The sequence below is a fragment of the Mirounga angustirostris genome, unplaced genomic scaffold (genome assembly GCF_029215605.1).
Source record: "Mirounga angustirostris isolate CCGP_5_RB_7025 unplaced genomic scaffold, mMirAng1.0.hap1 SCAF_3, whole genome shotgun sequence".
NCBI classification, from domain to species: domain Eukaryota; kingdom Metazoa; phylum Chordata; class Mammalia; order Carnivora; family Phocidae; genus Mirounga; species Mirounga angustirostris.
Window position 1 is genome coordinate 18,356,815 of NW_026991711.1, and position 24,333 is coordinate 18,381,147.

The following is a 24,333-nucleotide window of genomic DNA, read 5'->3' on the forward strand; positions in this document are numbered from 1 at the left end:
TAATTTTAAAAAACAAATTTGTATATTTAAACAATAAATTTTGGGGCACCTGGCTGGCTCAGTCAGAAAGTCATGCGACTCTTGATCTTGGTGTTGTGAGTTTGCACCCCACACTGGGTATAGAGATTCTAAAATAAATAAGTAAATAAACAGACTTTAAATAACTATTTTTTTTATAAGATATACCACTAAAGAAACTAAGCCTAAAGATTTATTTATTTATTTTTAGAAGGAGAGAGAGACAGAGCATGACTGGGAGGGGCAGAGGGAGAGGGAGAAAAAATTCCAAGTAGACTCCCCACTGAGCACGGAGCCCAACCCAGGGCTCAGTCTCACAACCCTGAGATCATGACCTGAGCTGAACTCAAGAATCAGAGGCTTAATCGACTGCGCCACACAGGCGCCCTATTAAGCAAACTATTGCAATATAATTTTAAAAGACTATGAGTTATTTATATGTAAAAATGTATTTTAAATTGTTAAACATAGAACTGTGTTTATCTCCATTTACATCGGCGAAACAACTGATGCATTTTACAATTTCTATTTTTCACCTACTAGAGCAATTAATTATATTTATAGAAATTGATGTGGGGTTTTTTTGTTGTCGTTCCATTGCTTTATTTTAATAGTTTTAAATTGGTTTAAATTTATAAATAATACTTTCTGTTATAGATACTCTCATGGGAATTGCCCAAGGTAAATAAAGAAAACCCAAGAAAACCTACCATGGATACAATACAATACAATATAAAAACTAACTCAGAAGATGTTGATTTTTTTAACTTTACTTTTTTATGAATTGCACAAAATAGTGTTCAATGATTTTGTCATTGATTTGGATGGCCTGACTGGAAATTCATTTTTTCCTTATCTATTTTTTATTTTACAATAAACTTTCATTTTGTTCTAATTAATGAGGAAGTCCCAAGTCAAAAAGTCTTCAGCAAATTACATTTTATCTCTATCTGGATAATCACTCTATCTACTACACATCATAATGAAAAATTATGCATATGAAATGGCAAAAAAAGGTTATTTAAAAATTGAGTATCATTAGCTCTCATGAAAATTTTGACTAAAGGAGTTTTAACTATGTTTTTATTAGGAAAATAGGATTTTTAAAAAACGCTTTTCATCTAAAGTTTAAAATAACAGTGTATATAGGTATGTTAATTTATATATATACACAGACAAACACACACATATTTTCTGAGATACAGAGAGCTAAGCATCCTCCTCAACTCCTGGCATACTATCATAACTTATTACTTGAAATAGAATTTTTTTTACAAATACCCATTCTTATATATTTAGTATATGTACTTTCCCAAATCCTTTTCTTGAAAAATACCTACTGATATTTATATATTTGTTTTTAATTTATAAAAATGGTATTGCACTATTCTCATTCTGCTTAATACTTTTTTCTCTTTAATCATGATATTTTTTGATGCATGAAAATATATTCTTTCCTTCTGACTCTTTATGTTCCAAAGTAATATATTTTATTTTTCCATTTTTCTTATTATGGACACATAACTTGCCTCTAGCTCTCAGCCACCACAGATACTCAAGAATTCTCCTTGTGAATATAAGCAAGGGTTTCTTGGGATACATCCTAAGATAGACTATAAGAATTTTACAAGGTACAACAAGCTTCTTGCTAGAATGGTTCTACCAGTGAACCACATGATTGTACACAAAGAAAATCCGATCCTATCAACAGACCAACCATTAGAATGGAGTTCAGAAAAGTAACCAGATATAGTATTATAAACATATCTTTTTCTCAATCTGTCTATTCAATATTCATCTCATTTGCTTGGCTGGTCTGTGTACACGGAGGTGGGCTTGGAGAATGTTTGGATTACCATAACCTGAGACAGAGGGTGACTCCAATTATATCCTCCTATGTATGTGCTATCTGCTTGAGCAAATCAAAACATGTACTGCCACCTGCTTATCTAGCTAACAATTTGGCAAATGTTTTTATCCCTTTACCAATTAGTAAGGATAATTAGGAATATTTCACTTACAACTGGTAAGAGTGTCTTCACTGTTAGACCTCAAGGCAATTCACCCATTCCATGACAGACAGGAGCCTTGATCATTTGGACATCCTATAGGACACCATGCTGATAATAAAATATTGATCACATCATCCTAGTTGCCTTAGTAGACATGTGCGTGACTCTGGTGGGGAAAAATATTGACATTTCAAGGGCTTGAGAATTCAGCAGGGTTTCTAAATGTCCAGTAGTCTGGATCTTATTGGGATATTCTAATGTAAAAGGCCAATTTCTGCCTTGAGATAACCTAGCACTCAGGAAGAGGCACAATACTATTTGGGTCCCTTTGCACATTAGAGAAAACATGATACACACTTGAGTGTGTTGCTACACCCCTTTTATAAAGTAGCCCCAAGGAGCTTTTGCATGAGAAAGAAAAGTCTGTAGGTTGGCGTCTTGCAAACTGTTCTGATATTCAGTCCAGATGACCCAGCTCATCCACTCAATGGTGCCTGAAGTACCAGTGGCAAATGAAGATGCTCTACAGAGATTCTGGAAAGTCCCATTAGAAGAACAACAGTATAGACATCAAGGATTTGGGACTAAAAGCATTCCCGCTTTTGCTAAACATTGCTTTTGTTGGTTTGTTTGGTTAGTTGGTTGGTTGGTTGGTTTGCAACTGGGATCTGATAGAAACTACACACTTGACCATGAGCTAGCAAGTGACACTGCAACCTGAGATACCCATGATCTAAGTGCTATCTGATCTGCCACGCTATGAGATCAGACCTATATAGAAGCAATATATCATCAAGTGGAAGTGATCTATTGAAAATCAGGCTCAAGTGGGTAGAAAAAGCACAAGTTAAGATGCACAGAAAGTAGCTCATAGTCACTCAGCACCTACTCTGCTACATTTCCCCAGCTATTTCATTTGCAATGTATGACCTCATGGGGAATTATCAATGATGAAGGATAAATAAAATTCAGGCCTAGTTTATGGACATGGAAAGATAAATAGAATTCAGGAGATGTTTATGTATAGGTCTGCACAACATGTAAGTATTAAGCCAAAGTATACTGCCCTAGCAATTAAGTTCCATTTAGGCGTGGCAATAAAAAATGTGTAGAAATAAAGTACGTAAGCGGGCTCATGTGTAATACCTCTGGTTGTGCACTTTGTGTGGTGTGACATTGGTCTATGATGGACCTACTCTTGTTCTTGGGCAATGGCTAACTGGTGGCTGGCCAGTTAGGGACAGAGAAATACGTAGAGTTTGCAAGATCGGTGACAAGGACGTTTATTCAGTGGCTGGACAGATACTTATAAAACTAGCTATTCATACGAACCTCTCATTATTCCTGAGACACTTCACTTGTATTGGGTTTTGTTTTGTCTTTCCAACAACTGAATTGCTCTGGTGGTGAAACAGACATGACCTTTAAGAACTTAAGATCTTCCTTAGCTAGATTTTATTACAAGACACTCTACACTATACCTAGCCACTATATGCTATGTGCTATCCTAACACATTAATTTCTCAAATACAAGAAAAGACTGCTGATCACTATAGAAGTTTGGAGGAAAAAAGAACAGCTATTTTGCATGCAAACAAAGTGCTAATTCTTTTGAGCTGTGGCAAATAGCCAGCATAGCCCAGATCTTTATTCCAAATTATAGTCCATCTGAGAAGAGAATGAGGCAATTAGGAACACTGTCCCAAAAGGAAAGACAGATTCTACATTATAGAGAGTAAAGCTATGTAACATACTGAGTTTGCCATAAGGTATTATTAGAAATAACTACTTGAATTAATAAATGAATATAGAATTCTAAATTTCAATTCAATTCAAAAACACCCACTGAGAGGGACGCCTGGGTGGCTCAGTCGGTTAAGCGGCTGCCTTCGACCCAGGTCATGATCCCAGGGTCCCGGGATCGAGTCCCACATCGGGCTCCTTGATCAGCAGGGAACCTGCTTCTCCCTGTCTCTCCCTCTGCTTGTGCTCTCTCTGTCAAATAAATAAAATCTTAAAAAAAAAAAAGAAAAGAAAAACACCCACTGAGAATCTAGTATTTGCCAGGACGTACACTGATCAATAGAATGCAGAAGTAAATAAAATAATAGTTTCCTTCATTTTTAAGAGTTTTTCAGTTTGACTGTCAATTATCAAGCAAAGAGATTATTAATGAAGGCTTTAATTTAACATGTGAAACAATGACGGGAATAGTGGTAGAAATGTGAGTTATAGAAGCAAGCTACTCAATGTTTATCATTTTGAATCAATAGATAGCCATTTTCAGCATTCCAGATAAAAGGCATAGAAACTTCTTCTTATCCAACCATTTTCTAACAGATGCTTAGCATATAGTAATACTGATTTCATCATTTATGTGAATACTCTGTGTTCATCGTCCAATACAGTAGCTATACACAGAATTAAGACTAAAATTAATTAAAATTAAAAATTCAATCCTCAGTCACACTAGCCATATTTCAAACTAATTTTTTTATTTTATTGTGGTAAGATCTACCCTCTTAAAATGTGAAAGGTACAATACAGTGTTGTTGGTCACAGGGAGAAGGAAGTGGGGAGGTATTAATTAATGGGCATAAAGTTTCAGTGAAGCAAGATGCGTAAGTCCTAGAGATCTGCTGTACAACACTGGAGACCAGCCATATTTTAAGTGCACAGTGACTGCACGTGCCTATCGCCTGCCATATTGTATTACAGCAAGTGTCCCTTATCACAGAAAGTTTTATTGGTCTCACAAGTTGCACTTATATTCCTAATTTATTGAATAGGAGCAACCGCTGAATTTTAAAAGTAATCAATGGCGATCTTTTTTTCTTCAATAGTGTATTTCGGTCTACTTAATTGAATACATTCTATTCTGTTGAAAATTAATGGCTTACTTTCTCTTCTCTTTCTGGTTGTAAAACAAATGTCTTACTTTCTTCTGTTGGCAAGTGTCTCTTCATCGTTTCTGGGAGAGATCTTCATCCCATGCTTCTCTTTGCTTCCATCAAAAGAACAACGGGGGCTTTGTGTAGGTGTTCTGATTAGACGGCCACAAATCTTATTGACCTTTCAAAGAGAAAATATTAAAAGACAGTTAGAAACCAACCTCCATCCTACCTGAGAATGTAATGTTTGTAATGTAATGTCCAAAACAATGGCATGTTCTTACTTATACCTCAATAGTAACTTTTAAGACATAAAATGTTAAAAGAAAAAAGACATAAAATGTCAATTTTCGAGCGGGGGAATTAAATTATCTGTATAAAATGGCAGCCATGATAAATTGATGCTATACATATATATTGATATACTTTGCCTGAGTACATGTATAAAATACATGAAGAAAATATATATGCAGAATGAGTCAGAGAACTATATTAATAAACTTGCTTGCTTATATAAATAAGACTACTTAACCAAGGTAGATATTATTTATGTTTTATATTCAACTGATGACAATCACATAATTGTACAGATATTTCAATGAAATAATTTGCTATTGAATATGCAGTCTGTTTCTAAGTGAGTTCTAAGAGTGGTTTTCTTCTTAAGGTCCTTCCCCAGAAATAATAATGATTTTGTTTATGTAGAGATCTCATTTTGTAATAGCTTTATATCTTCTTCCTGTATTTTGAAACTATTAGTATAGTTGTTTTTTAAATAATTATCCAAATGAAAAATTCATTAAAAAACTTACTAGCAAACATCTTTGTATAACTTACATAATTATCATTGAAAAATTAAGTAATGAATTGGACATATTATCATGTAAAGCAATAAAAAAGACTCACATGATACCTTATACACTTAAAGAGGTAGAGTAGTATAATCGCAAATATATAAAAGCATTGCCTAGGAATCAGGAGACCTTGGTTCTTGTCCAAATTTTTTTCCATCTTAATCACTGAGATCTTGAAGACAGTAGCAGAACTTCTTTGAATTTGACTCCTTTAGATGTAAGATGAAGACGTTAGAGTAAATTACTCCAAAGTTCCCTTAAAGTTATCAATTTCTTTGATTTTCCATGCAATGGGCATTAAAGGAATTATACATTAATTTGTTTCTTGAACCCGTATTTATTTTGCTTCTAATATTTGCAAAGAACATGTATTAAAGTTTAGAAGAGATAAAAGATGGGAAACTGAATTTTCTCCTAAAAGAGCTGACAATTTCAGAAGAAAGAAAAAATAATTCTCAAACATCAAAATGCAAGATGTGTATGTGTGAAAAGAGAGGGACTAACACAGTGTTGCGGACACTTGGAGGGTGAAGAGTGACGCCAGGAAAGACCATCATGGGAAAGACCACTCCACTGGCATGAAGCTTGGAGTATGGGTCGGGCCTGAATATGCTGAGATTGATTTCAAGTCAGCCAAATTATAAATATACAAATATTTACTGCACCCCATTCTTTTCGATGCTAGAGATGAAACATGAATCAGGTGTGGCCCTTGCACACAATTAAGATAAAAGTCAGACATGTAAAACGGTAATTATAATAGAACAAGACCCCGGCAACCACAGAAATAGCTAGAAGTAACACGGAAACACTCAGAAAATGGACAGCTTCAGTCTGCTTGGGGTGTTCAGGGAAAAGCTTCAGGAGGTCATGTCTAAAGAACAAGGTAAAGCATAAACTAAGAGTCTGTCAGGTGGACAAAGCAGGGAAAAAATTTAGGAGAGAGTAGAAAAGCAAAGAGATGTGCTACTTAACATGTTGACATAGGACAAAAAGTGAATAATGAAATAAAATGGTAGAGCAAAAGGTGAGACATAAAAATGCCATGATTTGACCTGAAAACCAAGCCAAAGAACTTGCTCCGGCAGATGGAGAGCAGGAAAAGCTTCCAAGCAGAAAAATGGTAGCTTAAGATTCCCACAAGAGAAAAATCACCATGACAGCAGTGTGGAGAGAAGGAGACCAAAGAAGCATCCTTTAGTAGAACAGTGGAGCAGAACTGGAGCCCAAAGTCATGGCAGAGGAAGAAAGAAGCAGGTCGAAGAGGCATGCTGGAGAGCAAGACAGTAGCATGGAGACTGATTAGATGTATCATGTTGTTATAACAAAAAATAACGATGAAAGGCAGAGGAAAAATCCTCAAGGAGGTAGATGCAAGAAAATATGAGGCTAACACAAAAAAGAGGTAAAAAAGATAAAATGGTAGTTTGCCTTGAAAGACAGGATTATAGAGGGTAATAGTAAAAGGAAATTATGTCTGAAGGCTGGGCTAGAGATAAATGTTGGAGCATTTTCAATGCCAACCTCAGTTTTATTATTAGACAAAAGCCTCTGATGACTTTCTAATGGAAAAGTTAAAATACTAGAGCTGATATTTAGTCAATGAATCTGGAGGCATGGTCCAAGTTGGGCTGGGGAGGCAGACCTGGTAGAGACAAGTAAATTGTTAAGAGAGTCCTGCAGTAGCCCTGAGCGGGGGAAATGACTTTGAACGTTAGTGGTGACAGCGACCATGAAGAGAAAGATTCATGAATCACAGACACAAGAGAAGTACAATCAACAAGGCCACATCCAGAACACTGACACCACCAAAGGGTGTGGGAGATGTCAAGCAACAAAACTGTTTGTCATTCATGGCCAGTGGGAACGAAGAATGGTACAGACAGTTTGGAAGACAGTTTGGTGGCTTCTCACAAAAATAAAATTATCCAAAGGAATTGAAAACTTATGTCCACACAAAAACCTGCGCATGGTTGTTCACAGCAGTTTCATTCAGGATTGCCAAAACGTGGAAGCAACCAAGAGGTCCTTCAGTATGTGAATGGACAAAACTGTGGTACCTTTTTTATTCAGCACTAAATTATTATTATTTATTATTATACAGCACTAAAAAGAATATTATTCAGCACTAAAAAGATATGAGGGGCACCTGGGTGGCTCAGTCAATTAAGCGTCTGACTCGGTTTCGGCTCAGGTCATGATCTCATCAGGGTTGTGGGATCGAGCCCCACACCGGGCTCCACGCTCAGCAGGGAGTCTGCTTGAGATTCTCTTTTCCTCTCCCTCTGCCACTCCCCCCTCTTTCTCAAATAAAAAAATAAATGCATCTTTAAAAAAATGGAAAGAAATGAGCTATTAGGCCATGCAAAGACGTGGAGGAAACTTAATTGCCTTTTACTAAGTAAAAGAAGCCAATTTGAAAAGGCTGAAAGCTGTATGATTCCAACTATATGACATTCTAGAAAAGGAAAAACTATGGAGGCAGTGGTTGTCAGAGATCAGAGGGAATATAAGGGTAAGGGGGCAGAGTACAGAGGATGCTTGGGGTGGTAGAACTACTGTGTATTATACTATAATGGCAGATACATGTCATTATAAATTTGTCCAAACCCCTGGAATATACAACACCAGGAGTGAATCCTGATGTAAGCTATAGACTCTGGCAGATAATGATGTGGCAGCTGAGGTTCATCAATCCCAACAAATGTCTGACTCTGATAGAGGATGTCGAGAACAGGGCAGGCTAAGCATGAGTGAGGGCAGGGGATATATGGGGAATCTTGCCTTCTGCTCAGTTTCAATTTGAACCTGAAGCTGCTCTAAAAATTAAAGTCTATTAAAAAAAAAAATCAGTAGGGCTTATAGCAAATGCCTGAAAGTAAGAAGTTAAAGAAGTGTAAGGCCAAGGTGTTAAAAGGCCCAAAGCAAATTTCCGCAAAGCTGAAAAACAGTGATAGTGGAGTGTAAGTAATTATTAGTGCAAAGAGCTAAAATATCTTTAAATGGAAAAAAGTATCTTCATTGTCAACAACTCCTAGTAACAAAAACCAAGGGAAGACGATGTAAGTTGGTAGTAGAAATATTGACTAAAATTGTTTAGTGATACTGAATAATATTTTAAACAAAGGAGCACAATAAGAGAGAAACAAACTGCTATCATGATCCAATGTGACTAGCCACAGAGCTCTAGACAAGTCTTGAAACTTCTAGGAATCTCGGTTTTCTCGTCCTTGAAAATTGAGAAAAATCAAACCCTAAGTTAAGGGACATCTTATTTCATCCTGCCCCTCCCATGCTGGACCTAAGACCATATCTGCTCTTGAACATATTTCCTAGACAGGTAGATGGAAAGCTGAAAATACCAGCCTCACAAGATCTTTATTCCCATTATATTTGTAATGTTTTGGGGGGGTTTTGGGGCTTATTTTATGATTCTATTTATTTTTTTAGTTTTTTTTAAATTTTTGATATATAATTCACATAACATTATAATTCACATAACATTATACATATTAGTTTCAGGTATACAACATAATGATTCAATATTTGTAAAAACTGATCACCAGAGTAAGTCCAATTTTGTTTTGATTTTTTACAAATAGAAAAGAAAATGTACAAGCCATAGACTTACAAGTCATCTCTTTGATGGTATCCAAAGGTACAGGCATATAGAGCAAATTCCAACAAATATAAATAAATTTCAAAGCCCTTCGATTTGTTGACTTGCTATCCTGGGAGCTCGACTTCACACCTTATGGAAAGGGAATGGAAAGGGATCTGTTAGCCTTAGCCTGTCACCTTAGCTCCCCTGGGGCTGAGCCGATTTGGGTGGCCCATTTCAATACCTTCTTGCTATTGAAAAGTCCTTCACACTTACTTTGACTATTTTTCGTCTTCGGCTTACACAGCCATCTCCTCCTGATTCTCTCCTCCCTGCTCTCTACCATTCTCCCCTGCAATCAGTCTGAAGTGTCTCAGAAAAAAAAAAAAGTTTTCCTGCTTAGTGCTGACCTACTCTTGCTTTGAAGCTCCTCCTCTGGCTTCCCCATGGATCTTCAAGTTCCCATCTCACCTTGAAATGCCTCTCTTAGTCGCTCCTAAGCCATGTCATTTCTCCCACTGGGAGCGAGTACTTGTTTCAGCAACTCCTTGTCACCGGCCGACCCTCCCATTCTCACTGCAATCTTAGCCCTAATGCAAAAGCACCAATTTTTCCTAGAGCCTCCCTCTCTGTTCACTCAGTCTTACTCAAATGATCAAATCATCAAAACTTGTGGTTAATAATCTCACAAAGTTTTTTATTTATTTTTAAGATTTTATTTATTTGAGAGAGTTGAGCTAGAGAGAGAGAGAGAATGAGCTGGGGGATGAGCAGAGGGAGAGCGACAAGCAGACCCCCCTGCTGAGCAAGGAGCCCGACGCTACACAGGGCTCAATTCCAGGAACCAGGGATCATGACCTGAGCCAAAGGCAGACACTTAACTGACTGAACCACCCAGGCACCCAGAAAAGATTTTTAAAGAACAACTTCGATTGTTCATTTTCATTTGATTTCCATAAGCAGAGCCTCCACTTCTTTTGCAATGATCTTTTAAAATGTTATAATAATAATAATTACTATTATTATTGAAGAGAAACATGTTTAGAATATTACCAATTGAAAAGCAATGAATGTGGAGGTATTGTGAGTGCTTACTAAGCAATCCGGTTCAGAGGATGAAGCAGAGATGGATGCTCCATCACTGTAAGAGGCAAAAAAAGAAGGAGAATTAAAGCTGTTAGCAGTTTTGAATCTGTTAATCAGGGTGAAAAAAGATCCAATCACCAACGTGTAGAAGTTAGAAGGCAGAATAAGTGTATTGTTTTGGTTATCTGTTAGAGCAGGAGATAAATTCTCATTTAAAACTTTGAATTGGAGGTAATTCTAAAAGGTAGTTCTAAATGATGGATTGGAGAGAAAAAGAAAGTTAATGAGTAGAATCACCTCTGTAGGGCAAAGAGTTAAAACCATGAAAATGGTGAAATAACAAAATGGATATAGAATGCCAAGAAGGTCAGAAAGAAAATCATTTAGCAGGAGAAAAACAACTCTGAAAATACACCAGGAAACAAAGAGGAGAAGGAAGAGGGACTGGAAAGGAGGAAGAGGAGAAGGAAAGGATAAAGGGAGGAAAGGAAGGAAGAGAGGGAAGGCGGGAGGGAGAACTCTACTACTAAGAGAGCTGGCAGTCATTGAGAAGGCATCCGACCTTGATCTAGAGGTGAGAAAATTGAAGCCCAAAGCAGGAATATAACTGTGCTAAGGCTACTCTAGTTAGTGGATGAGTCTTTCTGCTGCTATTGAATCAACGGTCCCTTCTTTATACTAACTAGCGGTCTTGTTATTCACATCTTCTTAGCTACTGTGAGGAATTCATATTCTATAAGACCTGGTTCCTGAGGGTCCTATGTGAATAATATAATTTGGATTGAAGATGATCGACATCTATGAATAGACCACAGAGGCTCGTTTTTCCTTTGCATGTGGAAATGGATGAGGGAAACACGGCTGTTATTCCCTTTAAGATTCCAGCAAACTAATGGAGGTGGGGAGAAAGAAAGAATTGCAAGGATATTAGACAATTTGATTTCTGACCTGATTTTAGGATAACTAAATTTATGAAATAGAAGTCCTCCCCTGATGCAACCCCCAAGTTCCAACTTTGTGATAGAGTCACGTAAGATTCAGTAGCTTCCGGAGCTAAAGACTACACAGCAAAATAATTTTGGTTTGATCAAATACCTGATTAGCAGAATTAGAAAAGCAAACTTCTGTCAGATTTCATTATAAATATCACAACTGACAATATATTGGATTTTCTTGGATTTATGAATACTCAATATTTTCTCTAAAAAGAGATTTGTTTTCAATATAAAAAGGCTTTTCATATTGCTAGGGATCTGTGGTTGCACTTAAAATCCATGGTTGATATCAAAAACTTTCTAATCCACATACTTTTTTTTAAAGATTTTATTTATTTATTTTACAGAGAGAGTGAAAGAGCACAAGTCGGGGAAGCAGTAGAAGGAGAGGGAGAATCAGAGTCCCCACCGATGCAGGGCTCAATCCCAGGACCCTGGGATCATGACCTAAGCCGAAGGCAGACACTTAACCATCTGAGCCACCCAGGTGCCCTAATCCACATACTTTTAAATTGCCTATTAAAATACTTTAGTGAATAAATGTTATTTTGGCATTGCAAATAACTTTTTAAAGTTATTAAAAATTTCATATCACCTTCTGTGCTTTCCATGTTAGATGCAACTGATCAAGATTGCTTTTAATCATGATACTATAACTGCATATTGAAGACCTGTGATGATTAATTGTGCCTTTACTGGCCACAGGGTGCCAAGATTCCACATTATTTCTGGGTGTGTCCGTGACCATATTTCCAGATGAGATTAGCATCTGAGTCAGTGGATTCAGCAAAGAGGACTGCCTTCACCAATGTGCGTGGGCATCATACCATCTACTGAGGGCCTGGATAGAACAAAAGACAGAGGAAGGAGGAATTCGTCTTTTTCCCTGCCTCATGGAGTAAACTGGGACATGTCATCTCCTCTTCTCCTGCCCTCAGACTGGGATTCACACCATCAGATTCCCTGGTTCTCAGGCCTTCAGACTCCGGCTCAATTAAATGCTCCTGGCTTTCCTTGGTCTCCACGCTGCAGACAGCAGATAGTGGGACTTCTCAGCCTCCATGATCACATGTGCAATTCCTCATAATAAATCTCTCCATATATATATTTATCTGGAGAACTGTAAATAATACAATGCCAAAATCAGGCTTGACTAAATAACATATCTTTTAATGATTGCGCAAACTGTTGTGAACATCATAGTCTTTATCATTGCTTACATCTGCTTTGATGCCTGTAATGAAATGATTATAATTACATGCAAGTAATAAAAGGAGCACGCAGATAGGTAAAACCCTTAAAACATAAAAATCTTGTTTAATTTTCCTTAAGTTATCAATGAATTTCCTTCATGTGTCATTGTATTTTGACAAAAGTATATATCTTCTCATCCTATAGATACACATGATAGTGTCCCCCTACATTATAACATAATTTGTGAACTCAATCTTTGAATCAGGTAGATTCCACCCAAAGCATGTTCCTGGTATATTCTTCAATATAATGCATCATATACTTCAATGAACATATAAAAACATGCTGAATTAATGTTGATAAATGTTTAAATAATTTTTTTAAAGATTTGATTTATTTATTTGACAGAGAGAGAGAATACAAGCAGTGGGTGCGGCAGGCAGAGGGAGAGGGAGAAGCAGGCTTCCCGCAGAGCCAGGAGCCCGATGCGGGGCTCAATCCCAGGACCTTGGGATCATGACCTGAGCCGGAGGCAGCCGCTTAACCAACTGAGCCACCCAGGCATCCCTATAAATGTTTAAAAATGTTTAATTAAATAAATAATAATTAAACCATATTAATTAAGCAAGAGTAATAATATAGTCAAATCATATGATCAGAAATGAATTTCAGGAAAATTGAACTTAAAGGAGTCATTTATAAAATATATCCTATTTTTCTGACAATTTCCATTAGTAAGTCAGATGTTTTCCCATTCAAAGTTACTTTAGGTGAGAAATATCAACGTCGTGAGGATTAGAATTACGGCATGGTGATAGTATATTATAAAAGATTTTGCTAAGTTTGTATTAATGGAAGTGAAAAACCAAGTGATTACAGAATATCATACCCTGTAACTGTGGAACAATCACCATCTAAATAATATGCATGCTACTTTGAAGTTCAAGGTATAAATAACTCCAGCAGTCAGCTGTGGAAAAGATAGGAAAGTTATAGCCATAATACCACTTTTAAAACACTAGTACATTCTAGTATTGCAACAATGAATATTTATAGTAAGTTATAAATTATTAAGACTCCATAAAGCAGTACTTTTAAATGTAAGTTAGCCATAAGGAGAATTCTAAGTTTGTACAAGGTGCCCAGTTCCTGGGAAAAAGCAAATAAAACAATGTTAAAGCTGAGTAACGAAGAAAACACCTACTGTCTCCGCTTTGTAAGAGTAAAGATATGTTTACTCTATAGGCAGAAAAGAGTGAAGAAGGCCCTTTTCCCAAAGAATGTTTGGCCTTGACTGGTTGACTTCTGCCTTTCCTTCTAATTTTCCAGAAGTTGCTTCCCTATACAGATTTCAGTAGATATTATCATAAAGGTCGCCCCTCTGACTCATTTTATATTTAAAAGTAAAAGAGAAGAAGGAGGAAGAGGAAGGGGGGAGGGGCAGACAGAGTGAAGCAGAATATCATTTCTAAGATCTTGTATGTGGGATATTTTTAAAAATTATTTATTTAAATTCAATTAGCCAACATATAGTACATCATTAGTTTTTTGTTTTTTTTTTAAGATTTTATTTATTTATTTGACAGAGAGAGACACAGCGAGGGAGAGAACACAAGCAGGGGGAGTGGGAGAGGGAGAAGCAGGCTTCCCGCAGAGCAGGGAGCCCGATGCAGGGCTCGATCCCAGGACCCTGGGATCATGACCTGAGCCAAAGGCAGACGCTTAACGACTGAGCCACCCAGGCACCCCCATCATTAGTTTTTGATGTAGTGTTCAATGATTCATTAGTTGCGTATAACACCCAGTGATCATCACATCCTGTGCCCTCTTTAATGTCCATTCCCCAGTTACCCCATCCCTTCAACCCTCCCTTCTGCAACCCCCAGTTTGTTATAAGTGGCATCTTAATTCTGCATTGCTATTTTAGAACACCTGTAAATTAAACCACCAGAGGGAGCATCTGCATTTCAATCTGATTCATAATCACTCATTATATATACTGACTGGGTCCATTTAAAATCATTTAGCTCAGGACTCTTAGGAAAAAAAATCCAACTTTGGCCAAAGTGACAAATATTTAGTTATGTGAAATCTGCATAAAAAGCCCACCTTCTTTGTAAAACCACCAGAATGATGCTGAAGTGCCAACGTGATCAAATAAGAAAAGGAAAACGAAGCCAGAATTGTGGACTAATTCCTCCAAACTGAGCTGTCCTGTAGTCAGGAATAGGGAGAGACTGAAAACTGACCATGACAACCAATTATTTCCCCTCTTTACCCTTCCCTCTTTTCCTCCTTCCCTTTCTTCTTTCTTTCCTTCTTTTTCTGATACTTCCCCTTCTTCCCTTTTAGTTTCCCTCCTTCCTTCCATTCTCTCTTCCTTTTTTCACTCCTTCCTATCTTTCCTGCTCCTTTCCACTTATAGAAACACATTAGTTTAGAAAGTTCCCAGGACTGGAAGTCAAACTTACGCACTTCATTTTTTTTTAATTTTATTTATTTAACTGAGAGAGAGAAAGCATGAGCAGGGGCGGGGCAGAGGGAGAAGCAGGCTCCCCACTGAGCAGGAAGCCCCACACTACTCAATACCAGGACCCTGAGATCATAACCTGAGCCCAAGGCAGAAGCTTAACTGACTGAGCCACCCAGGTGCCCCAAACTTATGACTTTAGTCCTTGTTTAGCTACAGATTACAGTACTGATCAATAAATTGAGCACCTATTTATTTGTAGGGCATTATTTTAAGAAATGGGAATAGATTCCAAAGATGATGAACCTTCTTTCAAAATGCTTACATTCTAGCACGGGAAACTGAAAATAGAACATTAAACATATTACCTTTATGCCTTAATGAATATTATTCAGCCAAAAATGGGTTAAGTGACAGACTGAAGAATGATACACTGGAGAGACGATGGAGTGTTGAATGGATAAAGAAGATGTGGTATATAAACACAGCGGAATATTACTCAGCCATAAAAAAAGAGTGAAATCTCACCATTTCAATGACATGGATAGAACTACAGAGAATTATGCTAAGTGAAATAAGACAGTCAGAGGAAGAGAAATATCATATGATCTCACTCATATGTGGAATTTAAGACAAAACGAATGAGCAAAGGGGAAAAAAGAGAGAGTCAAACCAAGAAACAGACTCTTAACTACAGAGAGCAGACTGATGGTTACCAGGGGGAAGGTGGATGGGGGAATGGATTAAATAGGCAATGGGGATTAAGGAGTGCACTTGTGATGAGCACGGGGTGTTGTATGGAAAGGTTGAACCACTGTATTGTACTCCTGAAACTAATACCACACTGTATGTTAACTAACTGGAATTTAAATAAAAAACTTCAAAAAAATGTTTTTTTAAATGGGGAAGTGACAGACTGATGAGTTGGAGAGAGGATGAGACTGCTTCAACCAGGTGGCCGAGAAAGACTTCTTTTAAAGTAGCATTCGCTTTATGTTATGAATGAAGTACAGAGGCAGCCATGGAAGATCACAGGGAAGTGCTTCATATGTAGAGAGAACAGGAATAAAAATAGCCCTGGGAAGAAGAAAAGAAGGCCACTCTGCCACCGGAAAACACCACACAGACCAGGGTGGGGAGATGGGGGGAGTGTCTGGTGTCTGAGGTAAATCAGCCGGATTATGTGGCTTCATTTACATTTACATTCCGCCAAAGTGTAAGTTTGTCTGAAGTCACTGTTTTGAGTAGAGCAATAACGCGATCTGTTTTATGTTTTAAAAATGCCATATTGTCTAATGTTTGGGCAAGTCATAAGAAAATGATAGACAGGAAGGAAATAATGAATCCAGATATGAAGTTGTCTGTGTGGTTCAGGGAGAAGGGGAGGCTGGCTTTGCCAAGAATGGTCTATGAGGACTGAGATCTAGCTGGAGAACACATACTTTGAAGGTGGGAACAGCAGGACTTGAGGATGGATTAAATACTACAAGTGAAAGAACCAGCAGATTCAAGAATGACTTCTGGTATTTTCTGGCCAAGGCAACTGGGCAAACGGAAATGTCATGTAAGCTAGAAAAGAATGAATTTGGGGAGAAAAAATTCTCCTTTGGACAGGTTTGCTTTCTGTAACTATTATTCATCCAAAAGGAACTGTCCAATAAGCTTTTAGTTTTGGGGCTGAAAACTCAAGGGCAAGGTCAGGCAAGATACCCGAATGTGGTTGTCGACGGCATGTGCTTTGGATGCATACAGATGGAAGAGAGCACGGAAAACTGATACCTGGGGCTCCCCAACATTCACAGGTAGAGTCAAAGAGAAGTTGAGGAAGATTCTGAAAAGAAATTTTCAGAGAAGAGGAAATCCCATGAGAATGGAGCATGGGCTATCTCAAAATACAAAGGAAGAGAATGTTTTTTAAAAAGAGGAAATGGTACTGGCACCAGAGTGGATGAGTCGGTTGAGCGTCCAACTCTTGGTCTCAGCTCAGGTCATGATCTCAGGGTCCTGGGATGGAGCCCCATGTCATCTGCCTGGGATTCTCCCTCCCCCTCCCTCTGCCCCTGCCTCTGCTCTCACTCTCATTCACACATGCTCTCTTTCTAAAATAAATAAATAAATAAATAAGATCTTTCAAAAAAATAAAAAGAGGAAATGATCATGTGTGCGCAGTAACTGATAACTCATGTAAAATGAGGATGAAAACTGACCATATATCTTCTGAGGAAAAGACCATTGGTCACTTGTGGAAAGTGTAGTTTCTGTGAAGTGTGGCAGAAAGCATAGTAATGGGGGTACAGGAGGTGAAAGGAAATAAGAAAGCAGAGGCTGTTAAAAGCTCTAAATTTCCAGTTATAAGTAAGTCATGGGGATGTCATGTACAGTCGGATGACTAGTTAATAATACTGTATTGCATACTTGAAAGTTGCTGAAAGAGTAGATCTTAAAAGGTTCTCATTCCAAGAAAAAAAAAAAGTTTGCAATGATGTGTGGTGACAGATGTTCATTAGAATTATTGCGTTGATCATTTCACAACATATATAAATATCAAATTATTACATTGTATACCTGAGACTAATATAATGCTATATGTCAATTATACCTCAATATAAAAAAGGAAAGCAGAGATTGAAAATATACAAGTCTTTGATGGAGTTTTGTAGTCAAGGAGAGATTTATGGGGCAGAGCCTAAAGAAGACAAGGAGTCAAGTGAGTTTCTGCTTTTGTTTTTGTTTTGTTTTGTTTTAGGAGAGAAGCTATTACAACATGATGGCATGTTTAATGGTAGAGACCCTGATTCAGACACTTTGATCCAAGATACTTTAATTAAAAAACAAGTAAGACATTTTTCAGTGTGTGAGTACCAGGGAGACAGGTAGTTTAAACAAATAACCTGAATTCAGAATGCCTTTACTTCTGCACTCTGATTATCCATGGCTTATTATAATTGTGTTCACATGCATTGGAGATGCTAGATTATGGACTATAGATTGTGTAAGGAGAGAAATAAGGGCCAAGAAAATAAATGGTGCACATATTGCACCATTCATGGGTTTGGGAAAGTAGAGTGATTAGAAGTTGGTCTAATGATCTTGGAGAATCAGGTCTTGAATTCCTGATGGTCACTGATGTCAACAGAGGAGCAAAGCATAATGGGATTGATCCAGGCAATCAGAACACCTAGTTAATGACGTGGGAGGATATGGAGTGTTGTGGCAGCTGAGAGCGTCTGGGGAGGCTGGCCACACCACTGGTGGCAGTTGGCAGGATGCTGATTTACTAAAGCAACTGGCAATTGCGGGTTTTAGAAGAAAATGTATAATCGGACTTTAAGCAAGTCACTTCCTTATAAGCTCTGTCCATATTGTGACATTGGTCAAATGGACACAATGCAGCTAAGCTGATTTTGTAAAAAAAAAAAAAAAAAAAAAAAAAAAATCTCTAAATGTGGGGTATCTTTCCCTTAACTCTGAAGGATCATTAAGGAAAATAAAAACTGGAACTAGGATTAGAATAGAGTTTGCCAAACCTCTAAATTCTTACCTTCTGGGAATTTATAATCTAGTTAGGGAGATAGAATTTCCCATAATGAAACAAATTGATAAATATATAAAGTTAACTTCAATACAATATAAACAATGTCCCAAGAGAGTGTAAGTTATGTGTCAAAAGAATATTATAAGCAATAAGTTGTATAGGAGCCCAGAGAAAAATCACTGGGAACCAGAGGCCCCCAGGGAAGCTTTTAGACAGACCTTGAATCATTGGTGGAGAGAAAAAAATGAGAGGAATCCTACCCTGAGGGTATAGGAATGGAGGGACGGGATAGAATTCTACATGGGATATTAACTTGGTTATACTAAACAAAACGTGATTCCTTTTGCAATATGGTCTCAGGAAAAAAAATTTTTTTCCTTATATGGTCATTGGACTGTGTGACATTTTAAACCCCTTGAGTTAGATGGTCTGATAGTCTACAAACTACTGGGCTCTGCCACTAAAAAGAAGAGAGCCAGCCAGCCAGTGCCACCTCCATATTGGGGTGCTGAAAAACCACAGGGAAGGACAGAAAAGCAACTTGAAATCACATTTAAGAAGAGGTCACATTGAAAGTCCAAGTCATATCTCTAGAGCCATAAAATCAAAACTTGACTCTTTCCTTCATCAAAGGGGTAGTAAGAATCCTAAGTCATCGAAGTAAATATTTTAAATGTAATAATTAGATTAAAATAAGAAAGAAGCCTGAAGCAATAGGACCATATATTCCTTCACTTTTTCAAAGCTGAAAATGTTTGAAGATGCTTTAGAAATGGCATCAGCTAGAGGTTTAAAATGTTCAAATAAAGTCTATTCTGCTTTCATCGGGTCTTCTATGTTTCACTTCTCCCTCAGCACTGGGATTTCCATCACCCCACAATGGGCTTTCAATTAGCTTTTCCTTGGATAGATGCAGAGCCTCCTTGCTGACTTTTTTTCCAGCATCCTCCCAGATCTAACCCTGCACTCCCTGCTTCCAGATTAATCTTCCTAAAGCACAGTTCCAGTCAGACTCCTTCTCTGATCCAAAACCTTCTGTGCTTCCTCCCATTTCCTACTGAGAACAAACGAAAGCATATCACGTGAATTTACAGTGTGAACCTCAACATTTCCAAGCACCTCACTTTAAACACTATGTGCTTCAGCTGAACAGTATTACTCACAGTCCCCAGGTTACCATGTACTTTTCCATCTGTACTTTTTTCTTCATTTCAGCTTGTCTAAATATTACCATCTTTCAAGGTTCACTGAAAATATCACCTGTGAAATTAAATCGCCCTTGATCTCTCAATTTGAGGTTATTTGCCAACCTGGCCAACATTTGGTTTGTACATCTCAATAAGATCTTTCCTGCAGCAGTTTAGAGTGGAGCACAGGAAGTATTTTGTTTTGTTGTTTTTTCTGTTGTTCCTCAGAGCTGTCAACCCCTCCCTCTGCCCCCCAGAACAAAGCTAATACACATCTATGCAAATAAATTAATATGTTTCTTCTCAGCTATCACATCTGTTGGAAATAGTCAAATGACTATTTAAGGGACAATTCAAATACTCCCTTTCACAGAGTACTCAAAGTATACCATCGTGTCTTCCTGTTTACTACATTGAGACGTTGTAAGCTTTTTGCCTTTCTTATTTTTCATAACAACTGACCTATCACGAACATTCCATGGAACATTCATGCCTCAGAAAAGTCCATCATCAGGGAATTGTTAGAAAGGTACTTAAAAGAGGCACTGTTAACTGGGAATTTCAACACATTTAATAGACAAATACTTATTATTCAGAATAGTTGAAAAATACAAACAACCCACTGAAAAAAGTGAACGGATGAAGGTTAAGAATACAGAAGTCACACCACACACACACACAGATATAAATGGCAAAAAACATAGAAACCAATCAAACTGAGTATTTACCTGTGAAATTATAAATACAATTTTCATCCACCCAACCAGATGACATTTCAAAGATTGAGGGTCTCAAATATTGAGAAGGTATGGGAAAGAAGACTATCTCTTCCATCGCTAGTGTTAAGTGTAAACATGTGTATCTGCTATTGTCAGGGGTGGTCTGGCTGTTTTTATTAAGTTTGGAAGTGTCTACTCTCTACCAGCCAGCAATTCTATGTAACTATATCTCACCTAAAGAAACAACTATGCACTGAAGAACAAGGAGGCACGTACAAGGATGCTCAAAGAATCCTTTGAATATTTTTAATAATGAAAAATTAGAAATTAAGGTCCATCATTTTATATGACTGCATAATCAGAGTATATTATAATTTGAAATACTATGTAATAGTTAAGAGGAAAATATCCAGACATATTATGAGTAAAAAAAAAATAATAATTGAAAAATGAGAGAGTAAATAGCATTTATGGTATTCAAATTAAAATACCACGTATTTCTGGAGCACCTGGGTGGCACAGTCGGTTAAGTGTCTGACTCTTACTTTCGGCTCAAGTCATGATCTCAGGGTCATGAGACTGAGTCCCACTTTGGGCTTTGCACTCAGTGGGGAATCCTGTTTGAGATGCTCTTCCTCTGCCCCTCCCCCACTCATGCATGCTCTCACTCTCTCTCTCTCTCTCCCCCTAAAATAAATAAATAAATCTTAAAATAAAATGCCACATATTTCCACTGTCACATTTATTATGCATATAAATGAATTTTAAAGGTCTGGAAGAACACACATCAATTCCTAATGGTGAGTACCTCCAGAGAAGGGAAGGCAAACTGACTGACACCTAATCTTCTATAACATTCTTCTCAATTTTACAAACATATACTCTGATTTTACTAAGTTAGAATTATATTGTATACAACTCTGCAAATTTTTTGTCACTGGAATGTCACCTATTTAATGAACATACCCAGAAGTCACTAGCTATATCCAAATGCCAGTTTTATGCTTTCTAATTTATGTATGTGTACAGAGAGATACATACACATATATACATACTTCTATAATATATCACAAATGGGATCATATCACAATGTTGGGTTCTATTTTTTTTTTTTAATGCCACAGATTTTTCCCTATTATTTCACTTGCTTCTCTAACTGCCGTTCTCCTTATCATGGCCACTCATATCTTTCCCTTCCTAGATAATCAAATGCAGCACACCGTTATGCATCCATTTGTATTGTTTCTCCATGTTCATGGGCCCATGTACTTTGCACAGAAATGCATTCATATCTATATGCATATATACATATGTATTTATAAACATAAAGACAACCCCCATAAAAACCACATGCTTTATAAAAATAGGATTATATATGCTTCTATTCATTTCACTTTCTCCATTCTATAATATCACATGAAAATCCTTTCAGATCAACTGATATAACTCAAATTCATTATCTATGATGCTTGCATAATCCTCCTTGGTGCATCTGTGTTCTAATTTATTCAACATTCCCTCATTGTTAGATATTTGTTTCCAGGGCTATGGTTAAAATGCTGGTGCACATATGAACATCTTTGTACAATGTCTTTGAATACTACTATGGATTTTATTTCAATTCAATACAATCTCAAGAAATTGGACTATCAGTCAACATGATAAAAGAACTCCAGGGTAGTTGAGGATGGAGGGAAACTGTTTGTGGGAGAATAGAATTGAAAGATGTTTGGCAGTCAAACATATAGAACATAGTCTTGATGGTCATATTAAAGAAACTCATCAAGTCTACCAGTGAAGGGTTTTAAATCCTGAAAAAAATGAGGTTACAACTGAGTTTTTCAAATGCTATTCTGGTGACCCTATAGATGGGATGGGCAGTGTGGGGGTACTAAGTATAATTAGATTAATAAGGACACACCTGTGTGCAATCATCCAAGCAAGATAACGGCTGGCCCTATAAACAAGAAATCCAGACACATATGAAGTACAATTAGGATGTGAAATCAGTAGGAATCAGGACTGGAAATTGGTTGGGGCTAAGAAGATGTCAAAGATGTTTCCTAGGTATCTAGGTGGACGTACTGAGCCAGAGGATACCAAAGAGTCATCAGCTTTGGGCGACAAGATGCTAAGTTCAATTCTGGATTTGTGGGTTGTGAACAGTTTTTGAGACATTCTGAGAAAAAGTGCAAGTAGAAAACTGTATATATAGGTCTGGTGCTCAGAGATTGTCTTGGATATGTATAAATAACGTGGTAATTTAATCTGAGAAATCCATTTCTAGCAGGCTGATGTGACAAGAGTCCCCCAAAGTAACTCTAGGAGAGCACTTTTTATTTTCTCAGAAGTCAGAACTCATCAGTGGTAGAGAAGGTGAGATTAAACGAAGGGATAAAAGACACTGCTGTTACCTACACTCATTTTTATACTAGGATCTGTGGACAATATGACAAGAGGGAAAGCTGAGAAGAAGATACAGGTATTACCGTCACCAGGGTCACTTCTGGTTATCAAGGTATTAAAGGATGGAATGCTCCCTTCCTTATTTCAAGTTTCATAAATGTAAAACTACTTTCGGTTATTTTACTTCAAAAATGTCTTTACTTGTAGATTAAAATAAACGCATGTGTTTCATTTACTTGCATTTTTCCAGCTCTGAATCTTAATTAAATCTCTTCTTTTCACCAATCTTAATATTCCCAAGATGGCAGTTTAGTAAAGTTGAAAAAAGGAGTGTTCTTTGCTATCTCTGAACAGGGAAAGACTTGTTCTGTATAAAATACATTAGGAGGGGTACCTGGGTGGCTCATTGGGTTAAGCATCTGAGTCTTGGTTTCGGCTTAGGGTCATGATCTCAGGGTTGTAAGACTGAGCCCCGCAACAGGCTCTATGCTCAGAGTCTGCATGAGATTTTTCTCCCCCTCCCTATCCCTCCACCTCTGCTCCCCCCTCCCCCGCTTGCTTTCTCTCTCTCTCTCTCTGAAATAAATAAAATCTTAAAAAAATACATTAGTGAATTGTGTAAGACTGATGAATCACAGACCTGTACCTCTTAAAAAAATACATTAGCGAATTGTGTAAGACTGATGAATCACAGACCTGTACCTCTGAAACAAATAATATGTTATATGTTTAAAAAAAAAGAAGATAGCAGGAGGGGAAGAATGAAGGGGGGGGAATTGGAGGGGGAGAAAAACCATGAGAGACTATGGACTCTGAGAAACAAACTGAGGGTTCTAGAGGGAAGGGGGGGACGGGTTAGCCTGGTGATGGGTATTAAAGAGGGCAAGAACTGAATGGAGCACTGGGTGTTATATGCAAGCAATGAATCATGGAACACAACATCAAAAACTAATGATGTAATGTATGGTTATTAACATAACATAATAAAATAAAATAAAAAATACATTAGGAAATACGTGCTCTCTCTTTGTTCTAAAGCTTGTCACCTGACGCCCAGTGTGAGGAAAAACCAGCAGCAAAGTGGGGTGAAAGGATTCTATGTATTATCTTCTGGGCTGGGAATCAGAAGTGGGACTTTGTATATCCCAGTGTAGAAATAAGTGTGGAAATAAGGACCATCTATCAAGGACACCGATGACTGTGATGTGCATTTTAATAGATTATATTGCTCACTTATCAACAAGTGATGAAAATATCACATTCTAATCAGTGTTACATATTACGAATTTATAATGCATTTACGAAACATTTCTATCTTCATCCAAGTTGGTGAGGGAACACCAATCTGTCCACAAATAATATATA

The 24,333-nt window shown here is 37.3% G+C and overlaps 1 protein-coding gene across 1 annotated transcript in view; it reads right to left on the minus strand.

Moving 5' to 3' along the window:
• Positions 1-13,461, minus strand: part of LOC123839265 (glypican-5) — a 177,007-nt gene extending 163,546 nt beyond the window's left edge. The window contains exons 1-3 of the mRNA XM_064585759.1: positions 13,457-13,461; positions 10,430-10,517; positions 4,969-5,102 (exon numbers count right to left, since the gene is read on the minus strand). Coding sequence (XP_064441829.1) covers positions 4,969-5,102; positions 10,430-10,517; positions 13,457-13,461 — 227 coding nt within the window. The remainder of the gene's footprint in view (positions 1-4,968; positions 5,103-10,429; positions 10,518-13,456) is intronic.
• Positions 13,462-24,333: the final 10,872 nt, after the last annotated feature.